This window comes from Hyperolius riggenbachi, chromosome 8, assembly GCF_040937935.1.
Source record: "Hyperolius riggenbachi isolate aHypRig1 chromosome 8, aHypRig1.pri, whole genome shotgun sequence".
In the NCBI taxonomy this organism is placed as follows: domain Eukaryota; kingdom Metazoa; phylum Chordata; class Amphibia; order Anura; family Hyperoliidae; genus Hyperolius; species Hyperolius riggenbachi.
The window spans coordinates 259090752-259114069 of NC_090653.1; the positions used below are offsets into that span (position 1 = coordinate 259090752).

A 23318-nucleotide genomic window follows, 5' to 3' on the forward strand; every position below is an offset into this window, starting at 1 on the left:
CTATGCGGAATCGCATGCGAAATTGCGCCAAAATCGCATGCAAAATCGCACCCGCAGACGAATCCGCACCGCAACAGTGGAAACGAGCCCTTCCTCCTCCAGCCTGCATTCCTGGCCTCTCATGACTGATCGATCAGAGGATATTCTGGGGCATATTTTTGTTATTGTTCACCAATATAATTATTTTCTGAAACTATTTTGTAATAGATGTGAGGCCAATGTACATGTAAATATTACCCATGAGTTGTAGTACATGACATACGTACCTCCCCCTCATCTCTTTAGAGAGAAGCCGCTGAAGGTTCAGATTAAACAGCTGACGTTCGCAGATGTGTGCGGAGGAGCGAGACGGGAAAATCGGGACACAGATGCGGTAAGTCAATCCCTGGTGTGATCTGATACTGACACTGTGTAGATCAGTAGTAGGGTTGGCCAATAGGGATGACCAATAAGTTCATGCAGGATTATGCAAATATATGCAGCTTGAAAATGGACCAATCAGTGTAAACCTGGGTGGGACTTGATTTGTCTATTTTCATGAATGGCCAATGAGTTGCCAATAATTCCGAGTGGATGCAAATGTTATGGTAATTGTTTTGCACAAATGCAGCTTCAATATGGACCAATCAAATACAAGTGTTGCTGTGAAGGTTCAAATACATCCAGGGGATGGCACATCCAAAATAAATCAATAAAATTGCATCCACTGGACACCTTTTTTCTGTTGTAGAGACATTTCTTCAGCCCTACAAAGAGTGACTTTCTCAGTGCTGATCATTGATTGAGACACCTAGACAGTGATAAGCATAGCTAGACCCCTTAAAGGGACTCCGAGCAGTGCAGAAACTATGGAAAGATGCATACTATTTTAAAGCTCTCTTTCTCCTCTTTCCAACGATATATAAACCGCCTCCCTACTCCTTTTACTTTTCGCTATTTTCACGATCAAAATAGTTGCTTGTATTACACAGGACGACTTTTCCCCAAAGTCGGCAGCTCCATTCAGCTGCTGACTTTGGGGAAAAGTCGTCCTGTGTAATACAAGCAACTATGGAAAAATGCATACCATTTTGAAGCTCTCTTTCTCCTCTTTCCAACGACACATAAACCGCCACCCTACGCCTTTTAGTTTTCTATATTCTCGCGATCGAAATCCTGGCAGCCGCAATTTCGATCGTGAAAATAGCGAAAACTATAAGGCGTAGGGCAGCAGTTTATATATCGTTGGAAAGAGGAGAAAGAGAGCTTCAAAATGGTATGTATTTTTCCATAGTTTCTGCACTGCTCGGAGTCCCTTTAAAGAAAACCTGTAATGAGAAAAACCTCCCCGGGGGAATACTCACCTCGGGTGGGGGAAACCTCCGGATCCTATTGAGGCTTCCCCTGTCCTCCTCGGTCCCACGTCGGCTGCGAAAATCATCTCGGTATGGCGGTGATGTAAATATATACCTCCCGGGGCCCAAGGGCAGGCGCAGTATCGGTTCTCCGCCTCGGAGATAGGCGGAAATAGCTGATCGCTGTCGGGCCTCTCTATTGCGCAGGCACAAGTCTCCAGCACCTGCACAGTAGAGCAAACACGACGGAGATCGGCTATTTCCACCTATCTCTGTGCTGAGAGCCGCAACAGCGCCCCCGCTGGAGCCAGGGAAGGTAAATATATCAGCGCTTATGTCAGGCTTGTTGAGGGAGGATTGCCGGACACTTCAGGGGAGCCAGCGCTGGAATGCCTGCAGCTACAGCAGAGGGGGAAGCCTCATTGGGACCCAAGGTGAGTACCACCCAGGGGGCGTTTTTTTTTTTTGTTACAGGGTCTCTTTAAAGGACTACTATCGCGGAAAAAAAAAAAAAGTACATGTAAACATATACAAATAAAAAGTTTGTTTCTTCTAGAGTAAAATGAGCCATACATTACTTTTGTTCTATGTTGCTGTCACATACAGTAGGTAGTATAAATCTGACAGAACAGACAGGTTTTCGACTAGCCCATCTCCTTATAGGGGATTCTCAGGGTTTTGTTTATTTTCAAAAGCACTTAGTGAATTGCAGTTGCTCCGTCCAACTGCCAAAGTATACAGGGAGCAGGGAGGCTGGCCAGCATCATTGTATAAATCCTTTTCAGTGAATGTCTTTATAAAGAATAAGAGCCTTGCTAAGAATCCCCCATGAACAGATGGACTAGTCCAAAACCTGTCGGCTCGATTGGGAATTCTGGAACACACTCGATTCTCTCTCGATTTTATAAAATGATCGAATTGCACAGTCGATCGTACATGCTAAATTGCTAGATGTATGGCCACCTTAACTCGTAGCTAAATAACACTCACTTTGTAGATGGTTTCTGTTTAAGTGCTTCCCTAAAGATGCTTACTGTTCTCAAAATGTCTTGGTAAGTATGATGCCAAGTCACATGGTTTCTCATCACTGGGGTGGGTGGGGCTAGCTACGGCAGCCATGCCTCCTTGGCGACTGATAGCCATTGGGCTGTTAGTCAAGGAGGCAGGTGAGTAAGTATAGTCTAACAACCCTCTCAGTTGAAAGGGCTCCAAGGACATAGATGGGCCCAACAGAGTGGGTGACAATGGGGTGTTTATACAGAGTTGTAAGCATAGCGAAAGGTAAGTAGCTCACCTTTACTACTGCTGCATTCCCCCCATGGTCTGCCTGTCTGGTCTCTATGGCCCCTTGCCCCTCCCTCCCCTCCCCCGTTCCCATGACCTGCTGGCATGTGACATCAATATATTGTGAGAAACAGCAAGAGGGGCCTGCAGAGAGGGCTCAGAAGACTCTAGCAGGCTGATTGGGCAGGGGGAGGGAGAGACATGACAGAACAGGTAGGCACACACACCACTGCTGCTTACTCTGCAGCTGTGGCCAGGAGATCATTGGGGAAGGGGGGAGCATAAAAGCTACCTAATAATAATATGTGGGGTATTATAAAGACTACCTGACATTAGTATCTGGAGGGCGGAGGACAAAGGCTCCCTGATACTAATAACTTGGAGGGTGGCACAACGGCTGCCTAAAGCTAATTTTCTGAGGGCCCGGGGAAAATCTAACACTGATATAATGGGCTGGGGGTCCCAGTTGTGGCTCTCCTTATAGCCCTGTAGGTAGGTGTGGCTGCATACTGCACCATAGTTGGTTCTACCCGTTTATAATGGGCACCACATCTCAATGGCTAAAGCTGAATACTCACCTGATGACTCAGGAAGATGGATCCCAGCGACGTCCCGCGACAATGAGCACTCCTCGATCCATCTTCCTGGCGGTGATTATACGCAATGTCACGTGACGACACACGATGGGTGGGAACGAGAGTTCAAGAGATCGTGATACTTTGCGCTGAAGTCATCGAGGATCCTAAAGATCCAATCAAGGGGGAGCGGAGGCCACGTGGGACAAAGAGGACACGGGGAACAGAGAGGATACGGGGACACAAAGAGGCAGAGGAGGACATGGAGAATCAAGAGGTACAAGGGATACAGAAGAAGTACAAGGGGGACACAAGAAGTACAAGGGGGACATGAGGTACAAGGGGGACACGAAGTACAAGGGGGACACAAGGGGGAGACAAGAAGTACAATGGGGACATGAAGTACAAGGGGGACACGAGGTACAAGGGGACACAAGGGCTACAAGGGGGACACAAGAAGTACAAGGGGACACAAGGGGGAGACAAGAAGTACAAGGGGGACACAAGAAGTACAAGGGGAACATGAGGTACAAGGGGACACAAGGGGGATACAAGAAGTACAAGGGGAACATAAGGTACAAGGGGACACAAGAGGTACAAGGGGACACAAGAGGTACAAGGGGACACAAGAGGGGTACAAGAAGTACAAGGGGGAAACAAGAAGTACAAGGGGAACATGAGGTACAAGAGGACACAAGAGGTACAAGGGGGACACAAGAGGTACAAGGGGGACACAAGAGGTACAAGGGGGACACAAGAGGTACAAGGGGGACACAAGAGGTACAAGGGGGACACAAGAAGTAAAAGGGGGACACGAGGTACAAGGGGGACACAAGAGGTACAAGGGGGACACAAGAAGTTAAAGGGGGACACGAGGTACAAGGGGGACACAAAAAGTACAAGGGGGACACAAAAAGTACAAGGGGAACATGAGGTACAAGGGGAACACAAGGGGTGCAAGGGGACACGAAGTACAAGGGGAACATGAGGTACAAGGGGACACAAGAGGTACAAGGGGACACAAGAGGTACAAGGGGGACACAAGAGGTAGAAGGGGGACACAAGAAGTAAAAGGGGGACACGAGGTACAAGGGGAACACAAGGGGTGCAAGGGGACGCAAGAAGTACAAGGGGAACATGAGGTACAAGGGGACACAAAAAGTACAAGGGGGACACTAGAAGTACAAGGGGAACATGAGGTACAAGGGGGGCATAATAATTGGGGGGAAAACATAAACATGGATGTACCAGGTGTATATATATTTTTCCCCTGGTTTTTGTCCTCTAAACCTGGGTGCATCTTATGGACAGGAGCATCTAATGCTAGGTACTCGCCATAAAATGTTGTGTCAGATAGATGGTTCGATAGATAATTTCCGTCATGTCCCATATTATTTTCAATCGTTTTTCTGGTCGATTTCTCATAGAAGTGAATGGAAATTGATAAGAAAAGATAAGACAATCGAGCGGAAAAACAAATTGAAAATCGATGGAACGGAAAATCGAACGAAGAAAACTCATGGTGTGTACCTAGCTTCATAGTCTAATGAATATGGTAATCAGATTGCTATACAGATAAAAACAATTGCTTTGCGAGAATATTAGGACCCAAGTTGCCTGAGTTGCAGTTGAATTTTAGTTAAATATAAATATGAATATGAAATAAATGATAATGATGTGTTCCTCTTTGCATAGACGAAAGTCAGAAGAGCGAATAAGCCCCCCACGGGAGGATGTCCCCATAACCTAACGCTCCTCAGCTCCTCCTCAGTGTCTCAGAGCCATGGCAGGAGACGGATGACAGCAAGGTAGGATATAGCATTGTTCTCATTGTCCCTGCCATTACTGTCTACAATTTCAGTGTTCCTTTCACTTAAGAATCCCAATAATGCTTATCTTAGGCTTACATAAAGCTTCCCTTGTCCAAACTACGGCCTGTGGGCCGAATGCGGCCCCCTCGAAGGCTTTTTCACTGACCCCCAAACACATGTATGACTTATAGATGCGGCCCACTGCACCTTTAAATATTGGCGGCCCGCATATAGAATAGCAGTGCTTGCCCCATCCATCCACATACTGTAGAAGCCATGATCAGTCATTCGCTGGCTTCCCAATCCAATTGTACATCAGGCGACACTGCTGTCCAACTGGACGGCAGGTTGTCACCTGGGTATGCTTCACCGTCTGGTGCACAAAGGCATTATTCGGATGCCGCATGACTGAATGGCTGCTGCTGGGAGTTCTCCTCCGGGCATGATTGGAGGAAATCAATACCTAGATTCAATGTAATGTTTTTCAACATCATTTTATGTATGACCCGACCTCCGGCAGTCTGAAGTATGTTGGCCTGCCTGGCACTTGACCGAAAAAGTTTGGGTACCCTTGCTCTAGAAGTTTGTGTCTGCGCGCCTCTTCATGCATGAGCATGACCGTGCTACCCCTCCGTGAGCACGCCTGCGCAGTAGCATGGAGCAGCCCTGGATTACTGTGCAGACGTGGCTGTACAACCCATACATGGCCACCTTTATCGTCCATGATAGATATCTCATCGCTTGAGTGTTTGTTTCTGTTTGGAGAGGTTCACAGCAGAGGATATTCTTCTTGTGCCAACTGAAAAAATTCAGAATCCCAAGCGAGCTGCTCATCCTCTTCTGTACCACTACCATTGAGTCTAGCCTCTGCTCCTCCCTCATCGTCTGGTATGCGGGGGCAACCGCTAGCGACAAATATAAACTACATACAGTAATTGGCGCTGCAGAGAAGATCAAAGGATCGCCCCTGCCACCTCTAGACCTCCACTCTACCAGAATGAGGACAAGGGCCGCCAAGATCACACACAACCCAAGTAGTCACTTCTTTGAGCTCCTCCCATCAGGCCGCCTCCCCATCCCCTCCAGGGGCAGGGGAGCCTTCTTCCCCCAGGCAGTCCTCCTACTGAACTCCAGACCCCCCCCCCCCCCCTGCCAGGTCAGTGTGAGTGCAGCAATCTAGCCCCTTGGACAGCAATTACTTCCCCAGACTCTAACTCCATACCTCCAAACCCGCCTACAAAGGATTCACCCCACATCCTAGCTGTTTAGAGTTCTGCTCGTCCCCCTTGCTCTGCATGGATGCTTCTCATACCTGTGTCATTGTACATTCTCATGTTGTCAACACTAAGTCTGTCCGTATGCCATTTCCATTACCATAAACAATCCCGGGTATGCCATTCGGTGTACTTGGCGAAGAAAGGTGATTCTGATTCTGTAAGCACTGCATTCTGCTTATTTTCAGCTCGGTAAAAGAGAATACAGAGGAGATGAGACACAGCAGGAGATTCAGCGAGTATTACCTCTCTGATTCTGAATCACGGCCGGATCCGGGTGTGGACGGTGCGTTGCTAGAGAACCGGCGTGCCGTCCTGCATGACAAGAGGGAGAGACACCAGCCAGCTCCTCCCACGTCACAGAGCGGTCCTGTATACAGGCTGGATAAGCAGGTGAGCGGTGCTATACACAGACTATACACTGCAGGCCAGTCTGTGACCCCTGCTGTAAAAATACAGTGGAGGAAATAAAGTAATTATCTGGTCCCCGGCTAAGGCCTACCATACAGAATCAATTTATTTTTTTCGCCAAGTAAGTTTGCACCTACAAGGAATTTGTCTTGGCAGTTGCTTAACAAACACAAACAAAAACAATACAAGGACAGACAGTGTGAATATTACAAGTTAAGGACATTATAAGTATAGTGGCAGTAAGCAATGTGAGAATTGTTCATGTTTAGTTCTGTGCTGATTACTTTCAGTCCTAGCAGCTCTAACGTGGTTCAGCATTAAGTATGGCTACCGCTTGAGAAAAAAAACTGTTCCTGTGTCTAGAGGTTTTGGTAGCGATTGACCGGAATCTTACTCCTGAAGGCATGCGCTGGAAGATGGAGTGAGCTGGGTGAGAGGGGTCAGAGGCAATTTTGGTGCTCTCTTTCTGCACCTGCTAGTGTAAAGATCCTGCAGGGAAGATAAGCTACAGCCAATTATCCTTTCCGCTGATCGGATGATGCGCTGCAGCCTCCCCTTTTCTAATGCTGAGCAGGAGCTGAACCATACAGTCATGGATGATGTTATGGTGGATTCGATGATTGCAGTGTAGAACTGCACCATTAGATTTTGAGGTAGGCCAAACTTTTTCAGCTGCCGCAGATGGTACATTCTCTGTTGTGCTTTCTTGACAATAGTGGCGGTGTTGTTGTCCCATTTTAAGTCGTTTGAGATCGTGGACCCAAGAAACTTGAATGACTCTACTTGGGTTATTGTGGATCCATTTATGGTTAAGGGGAGGTGCTGGGGGGGAGATCTCCTAAAGTCTATTATCATCTCCATGGTTTTGAGAGCATTTAGTTCCAAGTTGTTGCTGCTGCACCAGGAGGAAAGCTGTCCCACCACATGCCTGTATGCAGACTCATCCCCGTTTTGAATGAGACCAACAACTGTTTTGTCGTCTGCAAACTTCAGAACCTTAACAGATGGATCTGTGGAGATGCAGTCATTGGTGTAAAGTGAGTACAGCAGTGGGGAAAGCACACAGCCCTGGGGTGCACCAGTACTGACTGTCAGAGAGCTTGATGTGAGTTTACCAAGTCTAACACGCTGTCTTCTGTCGGTTAAGAAGTCGGTTATCCATTTGCAGAGGGATTCAGGTGTGTGTAGCTGGGAGAGCTTGCTGTGCAGCAGTGATGGAATTATGGTATTAAATGCAGAGCTGAAATCTATAAATAAAATCCTGGTGTAGGTTCCTGGGATATCTAAATGCTGTAGTACATAATGCATACACATGTTCACGGCATCGTCTGCGGATCTGTTAGGCCTGTAGGCAAATTGCAAAGAGTCCAGCAGGGGATCTGTGATGGATTTCAGATAAGTCATTATCAGTTTTTCAAATGCTTTCATGACCAGTGATGTCAGGGCAACAGGCCTGTAATCATTTAAACATGTAGGTTTTTTTTTTTTTTGAATTGGTACAATAGTTGCGCTTTTAAAACAGGCAGGAACAATTGAGAGTTCTAGAGATGCTTTGAATATGTCTGTAAATACAGGCGCTAATTGGTCGGCACAGAGATTCAAGCATTTCGCAGACACAGCGTCTGGTCCCATTGCTTTCCTGGTGTTTTGTTTTTGAAAGAGTCCATTTACATCTGATTGGCATATTGTTAGAGCATGCACATCTGGGGACAGGTCAATAGATTGTGTCTGACCTCCTGTGTTGTGTAGTTGCTGAGGCACCGCAGGGGGTGGAGACGTTGGCTGGCAGGAAGAGTGTTCAGTTTGCCTGTGGCAGAGATGCAAATTGACTTGTTGTGTTTGGCTTTTTTTGGTAGTGTCAAACCTGCAATAAAATGTATTCAGTTCATCTGCAAGCTGCAGGTTATGTAGTGAGGGGGGAGGAGATTTCTCCCTGTAGCTGGTAATTTCATGTAGAGATTTCCATATTGTGGATGAGTCGGCGTTAGAAAAATTTTCCTCAAGTTTTTGAGAATAATCTTTTTTTGCGGCGGTAATGGCGCTCTGCAGTTTGTATTTCGCAGCTTTGTAGAGGACTTTATCGCCTGTACGATATGCCCTTACTTTATCGAGGCGCAGCTTCCTAAGATGTGATGTGAACCAGGGTTTATCGTTATTGTACCTGGTGCACTTTTTTGTGGGGATGCAGGACTCTTCACAAAAGGTAATATATGATGTCACAGCGTCAGTGTATTCATTTAGGTCACTGGAGGATTCTTTAAATAAATTCCAGTCAGTTAAATCAAAGCAGCTCTGCAGTTTTTCTACAGCTTCACTAGTCCATTTCTTAACTGTGGTCACTACAGGTTTGGCAGTTTTTAGTCTTTATATGTATGTTGGGATAAGCTGTATAACAGCATGATCAGAGTTCCCCAAAGCTGCCCTGCTGACAGAGTGATACGAGTCCTTAGTCGTAGTGTAACAGTGATCAAGTGTCTTACCTTCTCTAGTTGCGCTTGTGACGTGTTGCCTGTATTTGGGGAGTTCTTTGGAAAGATTAGCACTGTTGAAATCCCCTAGTATGATAAAAAAAGAATCTGGCTACTCCCTTTCCACCTCGGTGATTTGATCTGCGAGATCTTGGAGCGCAGGCTGCATACGTGTTTGTGGAGGGATGTACACAGCAGCCAAAATAAATGAAGAAAACTCACGGGGTGAATAGTAGGGTCTGCAGTTTATAAAGAGTGTTTCCAGCCCAGCCGAGCATGTCCTCTTAATAACTGTAACATCCGTGCTCCACCTATCATTAATATAGAAACAGAGTCCTTCACCTTTGGTTTTGCCAAAAGTAAGTGGGTCCCGGTCAGATCTGTAGAGTGTAAATCCATTAATCGGCAGAGCGTTGTCAGGAATAAGCTCAGATAGCCAAGTCTCTGTGAAGCAAATAGCCGCAGAGAGATAAAAGTCCTTCTTTGTTCTGATCAGTAGTTGAAGCTCATCTAGTTTGTTGCATATGGACCTGACGTTAGAGAGTATGATTCCAGGTAGTGGAGAGCGCAGTCCTCTGCGTCGAAAGCGAGTCTGGATCCCGGAGCGCTTGCCTCTTCTTCTAAGCCTCACTGCCTGGTTCAGCACTGTAGCTCCACTGGTCAGAATCCCCAGAAGATCAAGAGTAGATGAAATATCCAGGGGTAGATTATATTTAGCTAAGTTCCGAATGCTCAGTAGTTGTTCACTGGTGAAGGTTATCCGGGTTGGGTTGCACAAGGCAATGTTGAAAAACAAAAATACATAAAACAAACATAGAAAGACAGAGCAAGCTGCCGAGGCTGCCATCTCCAGGCGCCTCCTCTTCAGTGTCACACGCCGGACTTAAAGGAATACTGTAGGGGGGTTGGGGGAAAATGAATTGAACTTACCCGGGGCTTCTAATGGTCCCCCACAGACATCCTGTGCCCGCGCAGCCACTCACCGATGCTCCTGCCCCGCCTCCGGTTCACTTCTGGAATTTCAGACTTTAAAGTCTGAAAACCACTGCGCCTGCGTTGCCGTGTCCTCGCTCCCGCTGTTGTCACCAGGAGCGCACGACGCAGGCACAGACCATATTGGGCCTGCGCAGTACGCTCCTGGTGACATCAGCGGGAGCGAGGACACGGCAACGCAGGCGCAGTGGTTTTCAGACTTTAAAGTCTGAAATTCCAGAAGTGAACAGGAGGCGGGGCCGGAGCATCAGTGAGTGGCTGCGCGGGCACAGGATGTCTGTGGGGGACCATTAGAAGCCCCGGGTAAGTTCAACTCATTTTCCCCCGAACCCCCTACAGTATCCCTTTAAAGCGCACCTGATCTCAGAACGTCTCTCTGCTCTAAAAGATACACAACAACATAATAACCTTTAAACTAAAAACATATCTTTGTTTCAGCTGATACAAATCCTGCAATAAATCTGCAGTGTCTCTCTACTTTCTGATTCATGGAAGCAGCCATATTGTTAACCTCCTGTGCTTTCAAATGGCCTTATCTGCCACCTCTGCCATGGCAGTCATGTGACACGGGAGAGATCAGATTACAACTTGTGATTAGACACGAATGAGGGGGAATTACACAGGCTAAGCTCTCTAAATACACACTCTATGTATCCTCCATGTATTTCTTCAGTCCTGTGCAAGAGTTCTTGTCCATATAACAACTGCCTCAGCCGACAATCAGGCGTCTGTAAGGCAGCAGCTTATGCCTAGTACACACCATACAATTTTCTGTTAGATTTTTCTGTTAGATTTCCTGTTAAGCCCCATCTACACCATACAATTTTTTGTCTGATTCGATTTATTAATCCAATTTGATTCAATACGACATGTCCGATCTGGATTCGTTTGAATTTGCCATTGTTTTGCAATGGTAAATTGGATCGAATCGAATCCCAATCAGACATGTCGGATTGATTTAAATCAATTAATTGAATCAGACTAAAAATTGTATGGTGTAGATGGGGCTTTAGATTATTTTCTGTAAAGTACTGGTAGAGACTGGTCATTATCTCTGGTGCATTGTCTTCTGGTTATCTCCTGCTGAGTAGAACAATGCTTAATTGCTCGGCAGACAGATGGTTAGATAGATCATTTCCAACATGTTGGAAATTATCTATCTCATCTGGCAGGTAAATCTAAAGGTAGGGTTAGTGAACAGGCTGCTACACTCACGTATATGACACATATGGGAGCAGGGAAATTCAAGCCAAAATGTGCAGTAAATTAAAAAAAAATCCTGCTGCACCAAATGGAGGGATATAATCAAAGAAGACCTTTATTTGTAATCCAACATCAGAGTTGCAAGGAAAAGCTCACGTGTATCGGAGCAACGGCTCCTTAATCATAGCTTCAATGCTATGATTAAGGAGCCGTTGCTCCGATACACGTGAGCTTTTCCTTGCAACTCTGATGTTGGATTACAAATAAAGGTCTTCTTTGATTATATCCCTCCATTTGGTGCAGCAGGATTTTTTTTTTATTTACTGGAAATCTAAAGGTAGCCATACACTGGTCGATTTGCCATTAGATCGACCAACTGACAGATCCCTATCTGATCGAATCTGATCAGAGAGGGATCGTATGGCTGCCTTTACTGCAAACAGATTGTGAATCGGTTTCAGGCTGAAACCGATCACAATCTGTCGAGCTGCTCCTGCAGCCTGTCCCCCCCCCCTCCCCCCCGTATACATTACCTGAAGCTGGTTCCGGGTCCTCTTCTCCGCGCTGCACCGCATCCCAGCATCCCGCACAGCATCCCAGCGTACACTGTGTCACTTTGTGACCAGGAAGTTCAAATAGAGCGCCCTCTATATGAACTTCCTGGTCACTGCAGTGACACAGGAAGTTGATGTACGCTGGGATGGAAGCAGGAACAGAGCCGTGCAGCGCGGAGAAGATGCCAGGGAGCCAGCGTCAGGTAATGTATACTTGATCGGATCGGCCGCCGCTAACGACGCGCTCCCTACCCGCGGGCGATCGACGGTAATTTCCTGCACGGCGCGATCGACGGACCGATCCGATTTCGGATCGGTGGGTGCGTTTAGCGTGAATGATTGCCAGCAGATTGGATCCCAGTGATCGAATCTGCTATCGAAACGGGCGCAAATCGGGCCAGTGTATGGCCAGCTTAACAGAAAATGTAACAGAAAATTGTATGGTGTGTACCTAGCATTATGCTGGGCATAGACGGTTCATTTATGCGCCGGTATTGAGTCAGCGCTCGTCCGCGTGGATTGGTCCCCGCTCGTCCCTGCGGGCGCTTCCTTATCAGCGTTTCGTTTCTACCATTGTCCGCCCGTGGGGATCGAGCGCGGTACCGACACGCCGCGGTGATCGGACAGGTTGAATATTATCAATCCAGCCATCAGCGGCTTGATTGATAATATAAAACGAACCATCTATGCCCAGCATTACACAGGAAGCACAGGTCTCACTGGCTGGTGCTTTTGAGATAATCCATGCAGGCCCAGAGTAGTGTGCAGATAGTGAGCAGCCTACAAGTGGCTGCCAGCTGACCATGGCTCATGGGTCCCTGACTGACATGTGATGCATGGGCCCACCCACTTTCCACTACAGCAGGATACACTTTCCACTACAGCAGGATACACTTTCCACTACAGCAGGATACACTTTCCACTATAGCAGGATACACTTTCCACTACAGCAGGATACACTTTCCACTACAGCAGGATACACTTTCCACTACAGCAGGATACACTTTCCACTACAGCACGATACACTTTCCACTACAGCACGATACACTTTCCACTACAGCAGGATACACTTTCCACTACAGCACGATACACTTTCCACTACAGCAGGATACACTTTCCACTACAGCAGGATACACTTTCCACTTCAGCAGGATACACTTTCCACTACAGCAGGATACACTTTCCACTACAGCACGATACACTTTCCACTATAGCAGGATACACTTTCCACTACAGCACGATACACTTTCCACTACAGCAGGATACACTTTCCACTACAGCAGGATACACTTTCCACTACAGCACGATACACTTTCCACTACAGCAGGATACACTTTCCACTATAGCAGGATACACTTTCAACTACAGCAGGATACACTTTCCACTACAGCACGATACACTTTCCACTACAGCAGGATACACTTTCCACTACAGCGTGATACACTTTCCACTACAGCAGGATACACTTTCCACTACAGCAGGATACACTTTCCACTACAGCAGGATACACTTTCCACTACAGCACGATACAGAATATCGCAGGGGCCAAAAAAAAACAGGTTTACTATAACAGAAGTTCTATTATATCTCGGTTTACTTTACCAGGTGTTACTCCCATATACTTAAAATGGCGCTTGGCCAGGACCTGGGCATTCAGTTTACTATACCTGAATGTTTACTATATCAGAGTTTACTATAACAAGATTATACTGTATAAGTATCCAGTGGCTGGATGGTGTAATGATTAAGGGCTCTGCCTCTGACACAGGAGACCAGGGATCCAGTCTTCCTGTTCAGTAAGCCAGCATCTATTCAGTGAGGAGACCTTGGGCAAGTCTCCCTAAGACTGCTACTAACTATAGAGCGTGCCCTAGTGGCTGCAGCTCTGGCGCTTTGAGTCAACCAGGAGAAAAGCGTGATATAAATGTTATTTGTCTTGTCTTGTAAGTACAGCTTTCCTTGAAATTCCACTCATGTCAGTTCCTTACCCATCATGCTTTGTATTTCTACAGTCTGAAGCTGCGGAAGATGAGCAGATTGACTTGAACAGCATCAGGAACCAGTTCTACCTGTGGAAGAAATATATCGGCCTTGCTGGACCGAGCCATAGGATAAAGCCTCCAGGTAAATGCAGCCCACCTGACAACTGGTGGCAAGACACAGAAGTATTTTGTGTGATGTGTGGGATACCCGGGGGACCCCGATTCCATAAACTTTACTCCAGAGTTTTCTCGCAGGAGATACTTCCTCATCTCATGTACAACATGGCCTTTCAGCACCTAGTGAGTGGAAAGGAACTAGAAAATAGCTGAGAAGAGTCATACAAAACGCAAACATGAAACAATTTTACAATAAAAAAACAGATATTTACCAAAGGATGGGGAAGGCTCTGGGTCCTATAGAGCTTTTGCCGTTCTTCTTACGGTCCTCTTGTTCCAGCGCAGTCTCCCCCGTTCAAATCTCCTGAGGTTTCGGAAGTCTTTGGGAGCCCGGGTGCTCCCAAAGGCAGGCGGCTCCATACTGAACATGCGCACTACGGAGCCACCCCTCATCAGGAGCCTGATAGAGACAGATCTTCTGCTGTATCCTGTGTTCTCTTCATTCTTCAGCTGCATTTACATGGGCCCAACCCCTAGGGCAACAGCTTGCAGTAGGCAGGGTAAGGAGGGGAACAATGCGCTCACATGTTGACGCTTGTCTGATATTTATGTGACTTTTCGGGGACACTTTACACACAGTGGCTTTTCTCTCGAGATGGCTACAAGCAGCTACTTCACCTGAAATCAGTCTAGTTTTATGTCACCCCATCCTTTGTGCAACATCGCTGGGCCAAGGATGTACAGACCCAAAGTCAGCTGTACAGCTAAAGACATGTTCTGTTGCTATGGAGCCAAAGGAGTGGCGTGGTTATGATGTCACGGAACAAAGGTTCCGATGGGACGTCAATCAGTGTTGCCAACCGCCCGTAAATTTACGGGCAGCCCGTAAATTTTGATACAAAATAAACTGCCCGTGAATTCCGTAAGGAATTCAGCAGCGTCCTGTCCTGCCCTGTTGCAGGAGGACAGCAGCGCAGTGGAGGAAGAGCTGTGGGCAGCGGTGGAGAAGGGGGGCAATCTCCCCTCCCCCTTCCCTCACCTTAGTGCTCTCCCTCCCTCGCTGACTGTCCCCTCCTGATCGTGCTGAGTGGCGTTTGGCAGTGGGCGGGACTTACCTTCCGTCTCGCTCCAAGTGCCGGAAGTTCTGCTGCTCTGGTCTGGACCAGACCAGAGTAGCGGCAAATCATCCCGCGCCGGCGACGAGACGCAGGTAAGTTCCGCTCGCTGCCGCCTGCCAGCCACTCAGCACTTAGTTCAGCAGGGGAAAGTGGGCGAGGGAGAGCACTAAGGTGAGTGAAGGGGGTGAGATTGCCCCCCTTCTCCATCGCTGATGCTACAGCTCTCCCTCCACTGCGCTTCTCCCCTCCTGCTGGGGGGGGGGGGTCACCTAGCTTCCTATTGTGGGCACATATACCTCTGCCTACATATACTGGGCACATATAACCCTGACTACATATACTGGGACATATACCTGTGGCTACATATACTGGGCACAAATACCCTGCCTACATATACTGGGCACATATACCCTGCCTACATATACTGGGCGCCTATACCCCTGGCTACATATACTGTGCACATATAACCCTGACTACATATACTGGGACATATACCTGTGGCTACATATACTGGGCACATATACCCTGCCTACATATACTGGGCACATATACCCTGCCTACATATACTGGGCACATATACACCTGGCTACATATAATGGGCACATATAACCCTGACTACATATACTGGGACATATACCTGTGGCTACATATACTGGGCACATATACCCTGCCTACATATACTGGGCACATATACCCCTGGCTACATATACTGGGCACATATACCCCTGGCTACATATACTGGGCACATATAACCCTGACTACATATACTGGGACATATATCTGTGGCTACATATACTGGGCACATATACCCTGCCTACATATACTGGGGACATATACCCGACTACATATACTGGGCACATATACCCCTGCCTACATATACTGGGCACATATACCCCTGCCTACATATACTGGGCACATATACCCCTGCCTACATATACTGTGGACATATACCTCTGGCTACATATACTGGGGACATATACCCCTGCCTACATATACTGGGCACATATACCCCTGGCTACATATACTGGGGACATATACCTCTGGCTACATATACTGGGCACATATACCCCTGCCTACATATACTGGGGACATATACTGTACCTCTGGCTACATATACTGGGCACATATACCCCTGCCTACATATACTGTGGACATATACCTCTGGCTACATATACTGGGGACATATACCCCTGCCTACATATACTGGGCACATATACCCCTGGCTACATATACTGGGGACATATACCTCTGGCTACATATACTGGGCACATATACCCCTGCCTACATATACTGGGGACATATACTGTACCTCTGGCTACATATACTGGGCACATATATCCCTGGCTACATATACTGAGGATGCTGGCTGTTTGCCATTATGTGCATTTACTGGTGAAAAGCTGTCTCTTATGTGCATTTACTGGTGAAAAGCTGTCTCTTATTATGTGTATTTACTGGTGAAAAGCTGCCTTATGTGCATTTACTGGTGAAAAGCTGTCTCTTATTATGTGCATTTACTGGTGAAAAGCTGTCTCTTATTATGTGCATTTACTGGTGAAAAGCTGTCTCTTATTATGTGCATTTACTGGTGAAAAGCTGTCTCTTATTACGTGCATTTACTGGTGAAAAGCTGTCTCTCATTACGTGCATTTACTGGTGAAAAGCTGTCTCTCATTACGTGCATTTACTGGTGAAAGGCTGTCTCTCATTATGTGCATTTACTTGCCATGCCCACTCTCGTCGCCGCGATTTCCTCGAACATGTAGCCCCTACCCATTTGACTGCCCCCTCATATGTGCCAGTCTAGAACCAGCCCTGTACCCCTGCCTACATATACTGGGCACATATACCCCTGGCATCCTGTTCTGGGGACATCTCTCCCCCTGGCTACCTGTTCTGGGGACATCTATACCCCTGGCCACCTATTCTGGGGACACCTATAGACCTGGGGCTTCCTATTTTTGGGGAACCACTGCTGTCAGATTAAATGTATTTTGGGGAACTGCTGCCAGATTATGTGTATGTTGGGGGAATCGCTGCTGCCAGATTACATCTATTTTTTAGGAACCACTGCCATATTGTCTGTATTTTGGAAGAACCTCTGCCAGATTACGTGGATTTTTGGTGAAATGCTGTAAGATTACATGTATTTTGGGGGAAGGGGGAAAACACTATGGCAGAGCTCAAGCTTCCCTGGCAGACCTTTTACAGCAATGCTAAAATCATGTATATTTGGCCCCACCCATGACCACGCCCACATTCTGTTGCGTGACCACGCCCACTTTTATTTTGTCAGTAAAAAAAACTTTTGTCAGTAAATTTTTAGGTATTTGTCAGTAAAAAATAACGTGAAAGGATGGCAACACTGACGTCAATGCAGTGAGCGGCGCAAGCAATCCAAGCCATTGCCTGGCGGATCACTTGCAGGGACACACACGCCTGATCATCGGCTGAGGCAGTCAGTATCGTTGTCTCAGGTGACTTTAATGTAGTGTGTGTATGGGGGTTTATATTGTAGGCCAAATGGGGCAGGTCCTCTCCTACAATATCCTCTGTTCCACCAACTTCTTACATATATGATCTGGCATCGGAGCAGTCTGGCACCTAGAAGTATAGCACTGGAGAAGTTTGGCACCTAGAAGTTCAGCACTTGAGAAATACGTCACTGAGTAAATCTGACACCAGAGAAATCTGGCACTAGAGCAGCCTGGCACCAAGGAGTATAGCACCAGAGAAGCGTGGCACCTAGAACTATGTCATCAGAAAACAATAGTACTTAGAAATCTGTCACCTAGAACTATGGCACTGGGGAACAAAGGCACCTAGATGTATAGCACTGGTTAAGTATGGAATCTAGAAGCCCAGCACTGGAGAAATATGTCACTGAGAAAATCTGGCACTAGACAAGTATAGCACTGTAGAAGTCTGACACCAGAGAACTATGGCTCAAGAGAAGTCTGGTACAGGAGAAGACTGGATCGAAGATAGTTCCTCTTCTTTCCTACTATATCCAGTATTCCCTCTCCTCTCGGACTGTATGCCTAATGGGGCAGAAATCTCTTGCCCCGTGTGGTTTAATTGTTACCCCTAGGTAATTTATTACCTAACAAGTTGGTGCTTATATTTATATATAGCATTTTTTGATTATTTTTTAACTTTCCTTCATATTTATTGTTCTTTCTGCAGATTATAAGTCGGGTAAAGCTCACAAGTCCCGCCCTCTGAGGCCTTCAGTGCTGCCTGGGAACCTGGGGCTCTTCCCATACGACCCGGATTCTGCACTCAGCTACTACAGACAGCAAGTCTCAGACTCACCAGGAGGTGACCGTACATATTACTGTCTATAGTGTATGTGGATCTGATCACATAGGTGGGGCTTGCCTGATGCCGGGTATGTGTGCTTGCCAGTTGCTTAAGCATCAGGCCAAAAAAACACAACCCACCCCCACCGTGCAGCTGAAAATACGGAGCCTCCAGGCACCCCCCTCTAACCTTCCTGCAGCTCCCTTTGGCTTTCCGGCGTCCATGTAAGGCTCCCGGAGTCTTACCTGTCCCGATGCAGGTCAGGCGACACCCCGGGAGCCGTACACAGAGTAAATCGGAAAGCCGCTAGCAGCTACAGGAAGGGTAGAAGGAGGCGCCTGGAGGCTCGGTAAGAATTTTCAGCTGCCCGGTGGGGCTGGGGGGGGAGTGTTTGTGTTTTTTCGTCCGGTTGCTCAAGCAATTGGCAATCACATGTATTCGGCATCAGGCAAGCCGGTGCCGGATACAGGGGACCATTTGGGGATGTGGAACAGCATCGAGATTTCACAAGGAGGTTCCATGACTTTTAATGACACCCCTGCACAATACAATAAGTGTTATTTGTCACTGTGATGTTCTCCTCCACTGGCTCTGTGAAGCATGCAGGGCCGGTTGTAGACTATTGAGGATGCACCCCCCCAGAATTGGAATGATCGCATGGCACCTGATAATTTGCACGGCATGTGATGGCTGCGGTGAGCCCCAAAAAAACACCCTCACTATAGGTAGGAAGCCAGGTATAGGTGCCCCCGATATCGGCACAAAAATACCGCCCTAGGCCACTGTCACCAGCCGCCCCCCTTCAGTATAGGTAGCGAGATGACCCCTCCCCCTTCTTTCTAGTATAGGTAGCCAGATGACTCCTCCCCCCTTCCCTCTAGTATATGTAGCCAGATGACCCCTCCCCCTTTCCCTCCAGTGTAGGTAGCCAGATGACTCCCTTAATCCCTCCTTTTTCCACACCCCCACCTTTTTAGTATAGACAGCCAGCTCGCCTTCACACCGCAGTAGCCATCAGTGTCACTCATTTCTCCACTCGTCTCCAGTGCAGAAGCTTCCTCTTCCCCAAGTCCATAGCCGCTGGCCACAATGCAAGCGTGCACAGAGAGCAAGGTGGCTGCAGCACAGGTGGCTAGCAGCAGAGTACTGCGGTCAGGCACTCGCCTGATCTCCCTGCATTGCAGCATTTGTTTAGCCTGCTGTTTTGGTGCCCCTGCTTCTTTGGTGCCCTAGGCCATGGCCTAGGTGGCCTTAGCCTAAATCCGGCCCTGCCCCCAGTATAGGTTGGCCAGGCACTCTTTTCACTTCCTGTTTCTGCCTGGTGCTGCCCCAGAATGCTGCTGCCTGAGGAAGTCGCCTCACTTGGCATCATGGGCGGATGGGCCTGGATGTATGATTCCATGTATGACTGATGACTGTGGATTGCCATCAGCTGGGATGTTGGTCATTGTGCAGCGTGATATGGGACGTTGTCTTTGTCCTCTGCAGGCTCCGTGGTTTGTGCTACAGAGAGATCTGTCGACTCCGCAGGCAGCAGAAGCTCCCCCTCATTGGCTGGATTTTCAGAGAGCTCCTCGGTGGAAGTGGAACCCACTAATACTGTAAGTAGAAATGTTCATCCATTGTCGGGGGGCTTATATTAGGGTGAGGGTCTCCTGGCCTGTAGATCACTAGGGGTTGGTTCACATGGGCTTCTGCCTGCAAAGGCGGCGGTGGCTTGTTTAGCTGATGCCAAATACTTTTTTGCTATCGCGCAGAAAAGCATTTGACATCCTTTGGCATCGTTTTGCGGCGTTTTTAATATTGCACAGCGGTTTGGGCCCCTAGGGGCAGGCATGTCCAAAGCCCTCCCGGCCCTCCCAGCTATTTCTGGTGGCCACTAAAGCTCCATGCGGTGCGCAGGCCATAGCTGCGGTGTCGGCTGCAGTGGCTGCTCTGCCTCCTCCTTTGTTCACCTGTAGGTTATCAGCCACCACTGTAGCAGTAACAGCCACTGATTAGCAGACGCCACTTTGCTAACTGCACACAATATATGGGTTATTTCTGGTGGAAATGTTTTATTTGACAAAATGTCACAGGCATAGTGTACACCAAGGAGGTGGAGTTGGAGCAGTTTTGGGCACCTGGAGTCGGAGGTTTCATAAACTGAGGAGTCAGAGTCGGATGATTTTTGTACCAACTCCACAAGTCCGGCTTCATACTGCAGTTTGGCGGCAGCGGCACGTGCACCGCCCTGCCAAAAACAGGTCTTCAGGGATTACCGCGTTAGTACGCGGTAATCTCTGTCTGGCATTCGTCCTACAGGAAGTGATGCTCACTTCCTGTTGGGCAATGGATGACATGTGCAGAAGCGTATTTCTAAAATACGCTTCCGCACATGTGCGACGCTGAAAACTGATGCTCCATGTAGCATCTACAACAAGACAACAGGATCTACCCCGGTGTATACGCGAACGTCCCGAAAAGCCAGAACTGTTATTTAAACAACCGCTTGATTGCTTGCTGCATTCCTCTCTGTCCTCCTTGCTGGGAGCACACTTGTCCATGTGGAAACCTGTTATTACAATTTTTTTTAAAAATGAGCCTCACCATAAGGGATCATGGATCATTGACAGGCTTTGGGATGACAGATATTCCAGACAGGAGCGAAACAATAGACCCTGCAAGGGATGCAGCCGCAGGAGAGCCCAGAAGCATCAGGGGGCCCTGTGGGGCAGAAGTTTCTTTTCCGTTTCCCTGTCCTGAGAGACTGACAACTAAGGGCATGGGGAGAAAAAGCTTTCTGCTCTCTGCACAATTGTTCTAATGACTGCATCTGCTCAGCCACAGATAACGAATCATACAAAGTTTACAGACAAAGATTTGTAGACAGTCCCTATTCAGTGTGCAGCAGACTCTTGTGTACAACGTCCTGCCGCCAGCCGATCCGCTCCCTCCCCAAGTGCTGTGTACTGTAGTGATACTGGAGAAGTCTGCAGAGCCAGTTCTGCTCCATCAGAGATGGACAGAGTGAGTATAATAAGCTGCGGCTGGGAGCACACTCGTCTGTCGGTATTCTGTATGTGTTTTCTGTACACCATGTGTGTCTGTATGAGTGAAAACATTCACATTTTATCACAGAAGCTAATGTAATTGATTTATTTTGTTTTATTATTATTATTATTTAGTATTTATATAGCGCCGACATATTACGCAGCGCTGTACAGTGTATATATATATCTTGTCACTAACTGTCCCTCAAAGGAGCTTACAATCTAATCCCTACCATTGCCATATGTCTATATTATGTAGTGTAAGTACTGTAGTAGTCTAGGGCCAATTTTTTTTTTTTTTTAGGGGAAGCCAATTAACTTATCCGTATGTTTTTGGAATGTGGGAGGAAACCGGAGTGCCCGGAGGAAACCCACGCAGGCACGGAGAGAACATACAAACTCTTTGCAGATAGTGCCCTGGCTGGGATTCGAACCAGGGACCCAGCGCTGCAAGGCGAGAGAGCTAACCACTACGCCACCGTGCTGCCTTTTGTTTTTATCTGCATGTGGAACACACATTCAAGTGTACACTAGCCAGTTGAATAACATTGGTTCTCACTTTACCTGTGCATAAGGCAAGGGGCGGGGGGCTTCCAAAGTTTTGCAGGGGGCCCAGTGATTTCTAGTTACGCCCGATTCCAGATATTGGGCTGCTATGGTAACACACTGCAGCTGAATTCCTTATACTTCCATTTCTGCCTGCAGCCCACTGATCTGGACTCCAGGAAGATAAGTAAACAAGACTCCCCAGGAGGAGCGGCCGAAGAAGCTGATCCTAAAGGACAGACTGGAAACAAGGGAAGCTTCCCTTCTCCAGGTGAGTCAGATTTATTTATATCGAGGGCCCTTTTACACTATGGCGCTGCGGTAAGCATTTTCACCCCAAGAGGCCGCTAAGTCAATGAAAGTCAATGGAGACTTTCATACGTGAGGCAACGCAGTGTAAAGAAAGTAGTTAATTTGCCGCAATCCCGTCGCAAAGTCATCCGTGCATTACCGCATGATCCGTGCCTACTGTACGTATGTATGTACGCCGACACAGTAAACGGTGGAGCGCGGTGCACAACGACGCGCATGCGCAGACCACACTGCATGGGCAGCAGGAAGTACATCACTGAGCGGTAGGCGGGGCTATGGACATTACCCTGTCAGTGCGCTGCCTGCTTCAGGGTAATGTGAAAGGGGCTTTGGTGAGGTGCTATTCACCTGCGCGGGTTCTTCCACCATGTAAATGAAAAAAAGCTTTCAATTCATCAGGACAACCAATCATTTTTATCGAATTGCCATAAAATTGGATCATTTTATTGTATGGTGTGTGGCCACCTTTAGCCTCGGCACAGCTACATGCTCTGCTTTGTCTGTCTACAGACCAGAGGAACGAGCACCTTCCCAGGGAGGAGGAGCCTCGGGTGGAGGATGCATTCCCTGAACAAGCTGAAGCCATCGTCCGTAGCCCAGAAGTGACTGAAGAGCAGGAGGACTCCACTGAACAGAGAACCATATCCCCACAGCCCAATCCTCCCCCTCCCTCCCCAATGCAAGGGAGCAGCATGTCTGGACTGTAGAAGCCACTTATTATGTCTGATTTATTAAAAGTCTCTCCAGTTTACAGCTGAGAACCCCTAGTGGTGACTGCAAAGATCATACAGCAAGCCGAGGACCCCTAGTGGTGACATCACAGGTCACACAGCAAGCTGAGGCCCCTAGTGGTGACATCACAGGTCATACAGCAAGCTGAGGACCCCTAGTGGTGACAGCACAGGTCATACAGCAGGCTGAGAACCCCTAGTGGTGACTGCAAAGATCATACAGCAAGCCGAGGACCCCTAGTGGTGATATCACAGGTCATACAGCAAGCT

General features: G+C 47.7%; 2 protein-coding genes across 6 annotated transcripts in view; one reads left to right on the forward strand and one right to left on the reverse strand.

The window, feature by feature from the left end:
* ALAD (aminolevulinate dehydratase) overlaps window positions 1–1389 on the reverse strand; it is a 106728-nt gene extending 105339 nt beyond the window's left edge. The window contains exon 1 of the mRNA XM_068248708.1: window positions 1383–1389. The gene's annotated coding sequence lies outside the window, so the exon portion shown is untranslated. The remainder of the gene's footprint in view (window positions 1–1382) is intronic.
* Window positions 1–23068, forward strand: part of C8H9orf43 (chromosome 8 C9orf43 homolog) — a 46768-nt gene extending 23700 nt beyond the window's left edge. For all 5 annotated transcript variants that reach the window (XM_068248701.1, XM_068248702.1, XM_068248704.1 and 2 more), the window contains 8 exons: window positions 286–373; window positions 4889–5001; window positions 6467–6671; window positions 13920–14031; window positions 18311–18445; window positions 19916–20028; window positions 22165–22276; window positions 22828–23068. In XM_068248701.1, the coding sequence (XP_068104802.1) occupies window positions 286–373; window positions 4889–5001; window positions 6467–6671; window positions 13920–14031; window positions 18311–18445; window positions 19916–20028; window positions 22165–22276; window positions 22828–23024 (1075 nt within the window). In that variant the 3' untranslated portion in view covers window positions 23025–23068. The remainder of the gene's footprint in view (window positions 1–285; window positions 374–4888; window positions 5002–6466; window positions 6672–13919; window positions 14032–18310; window positions 18446–19915; window positions 20029–22164; window positions 22277–22827) is intronic.
* Window positions 23069–23318: the final 250 nt, after the last annotated feature.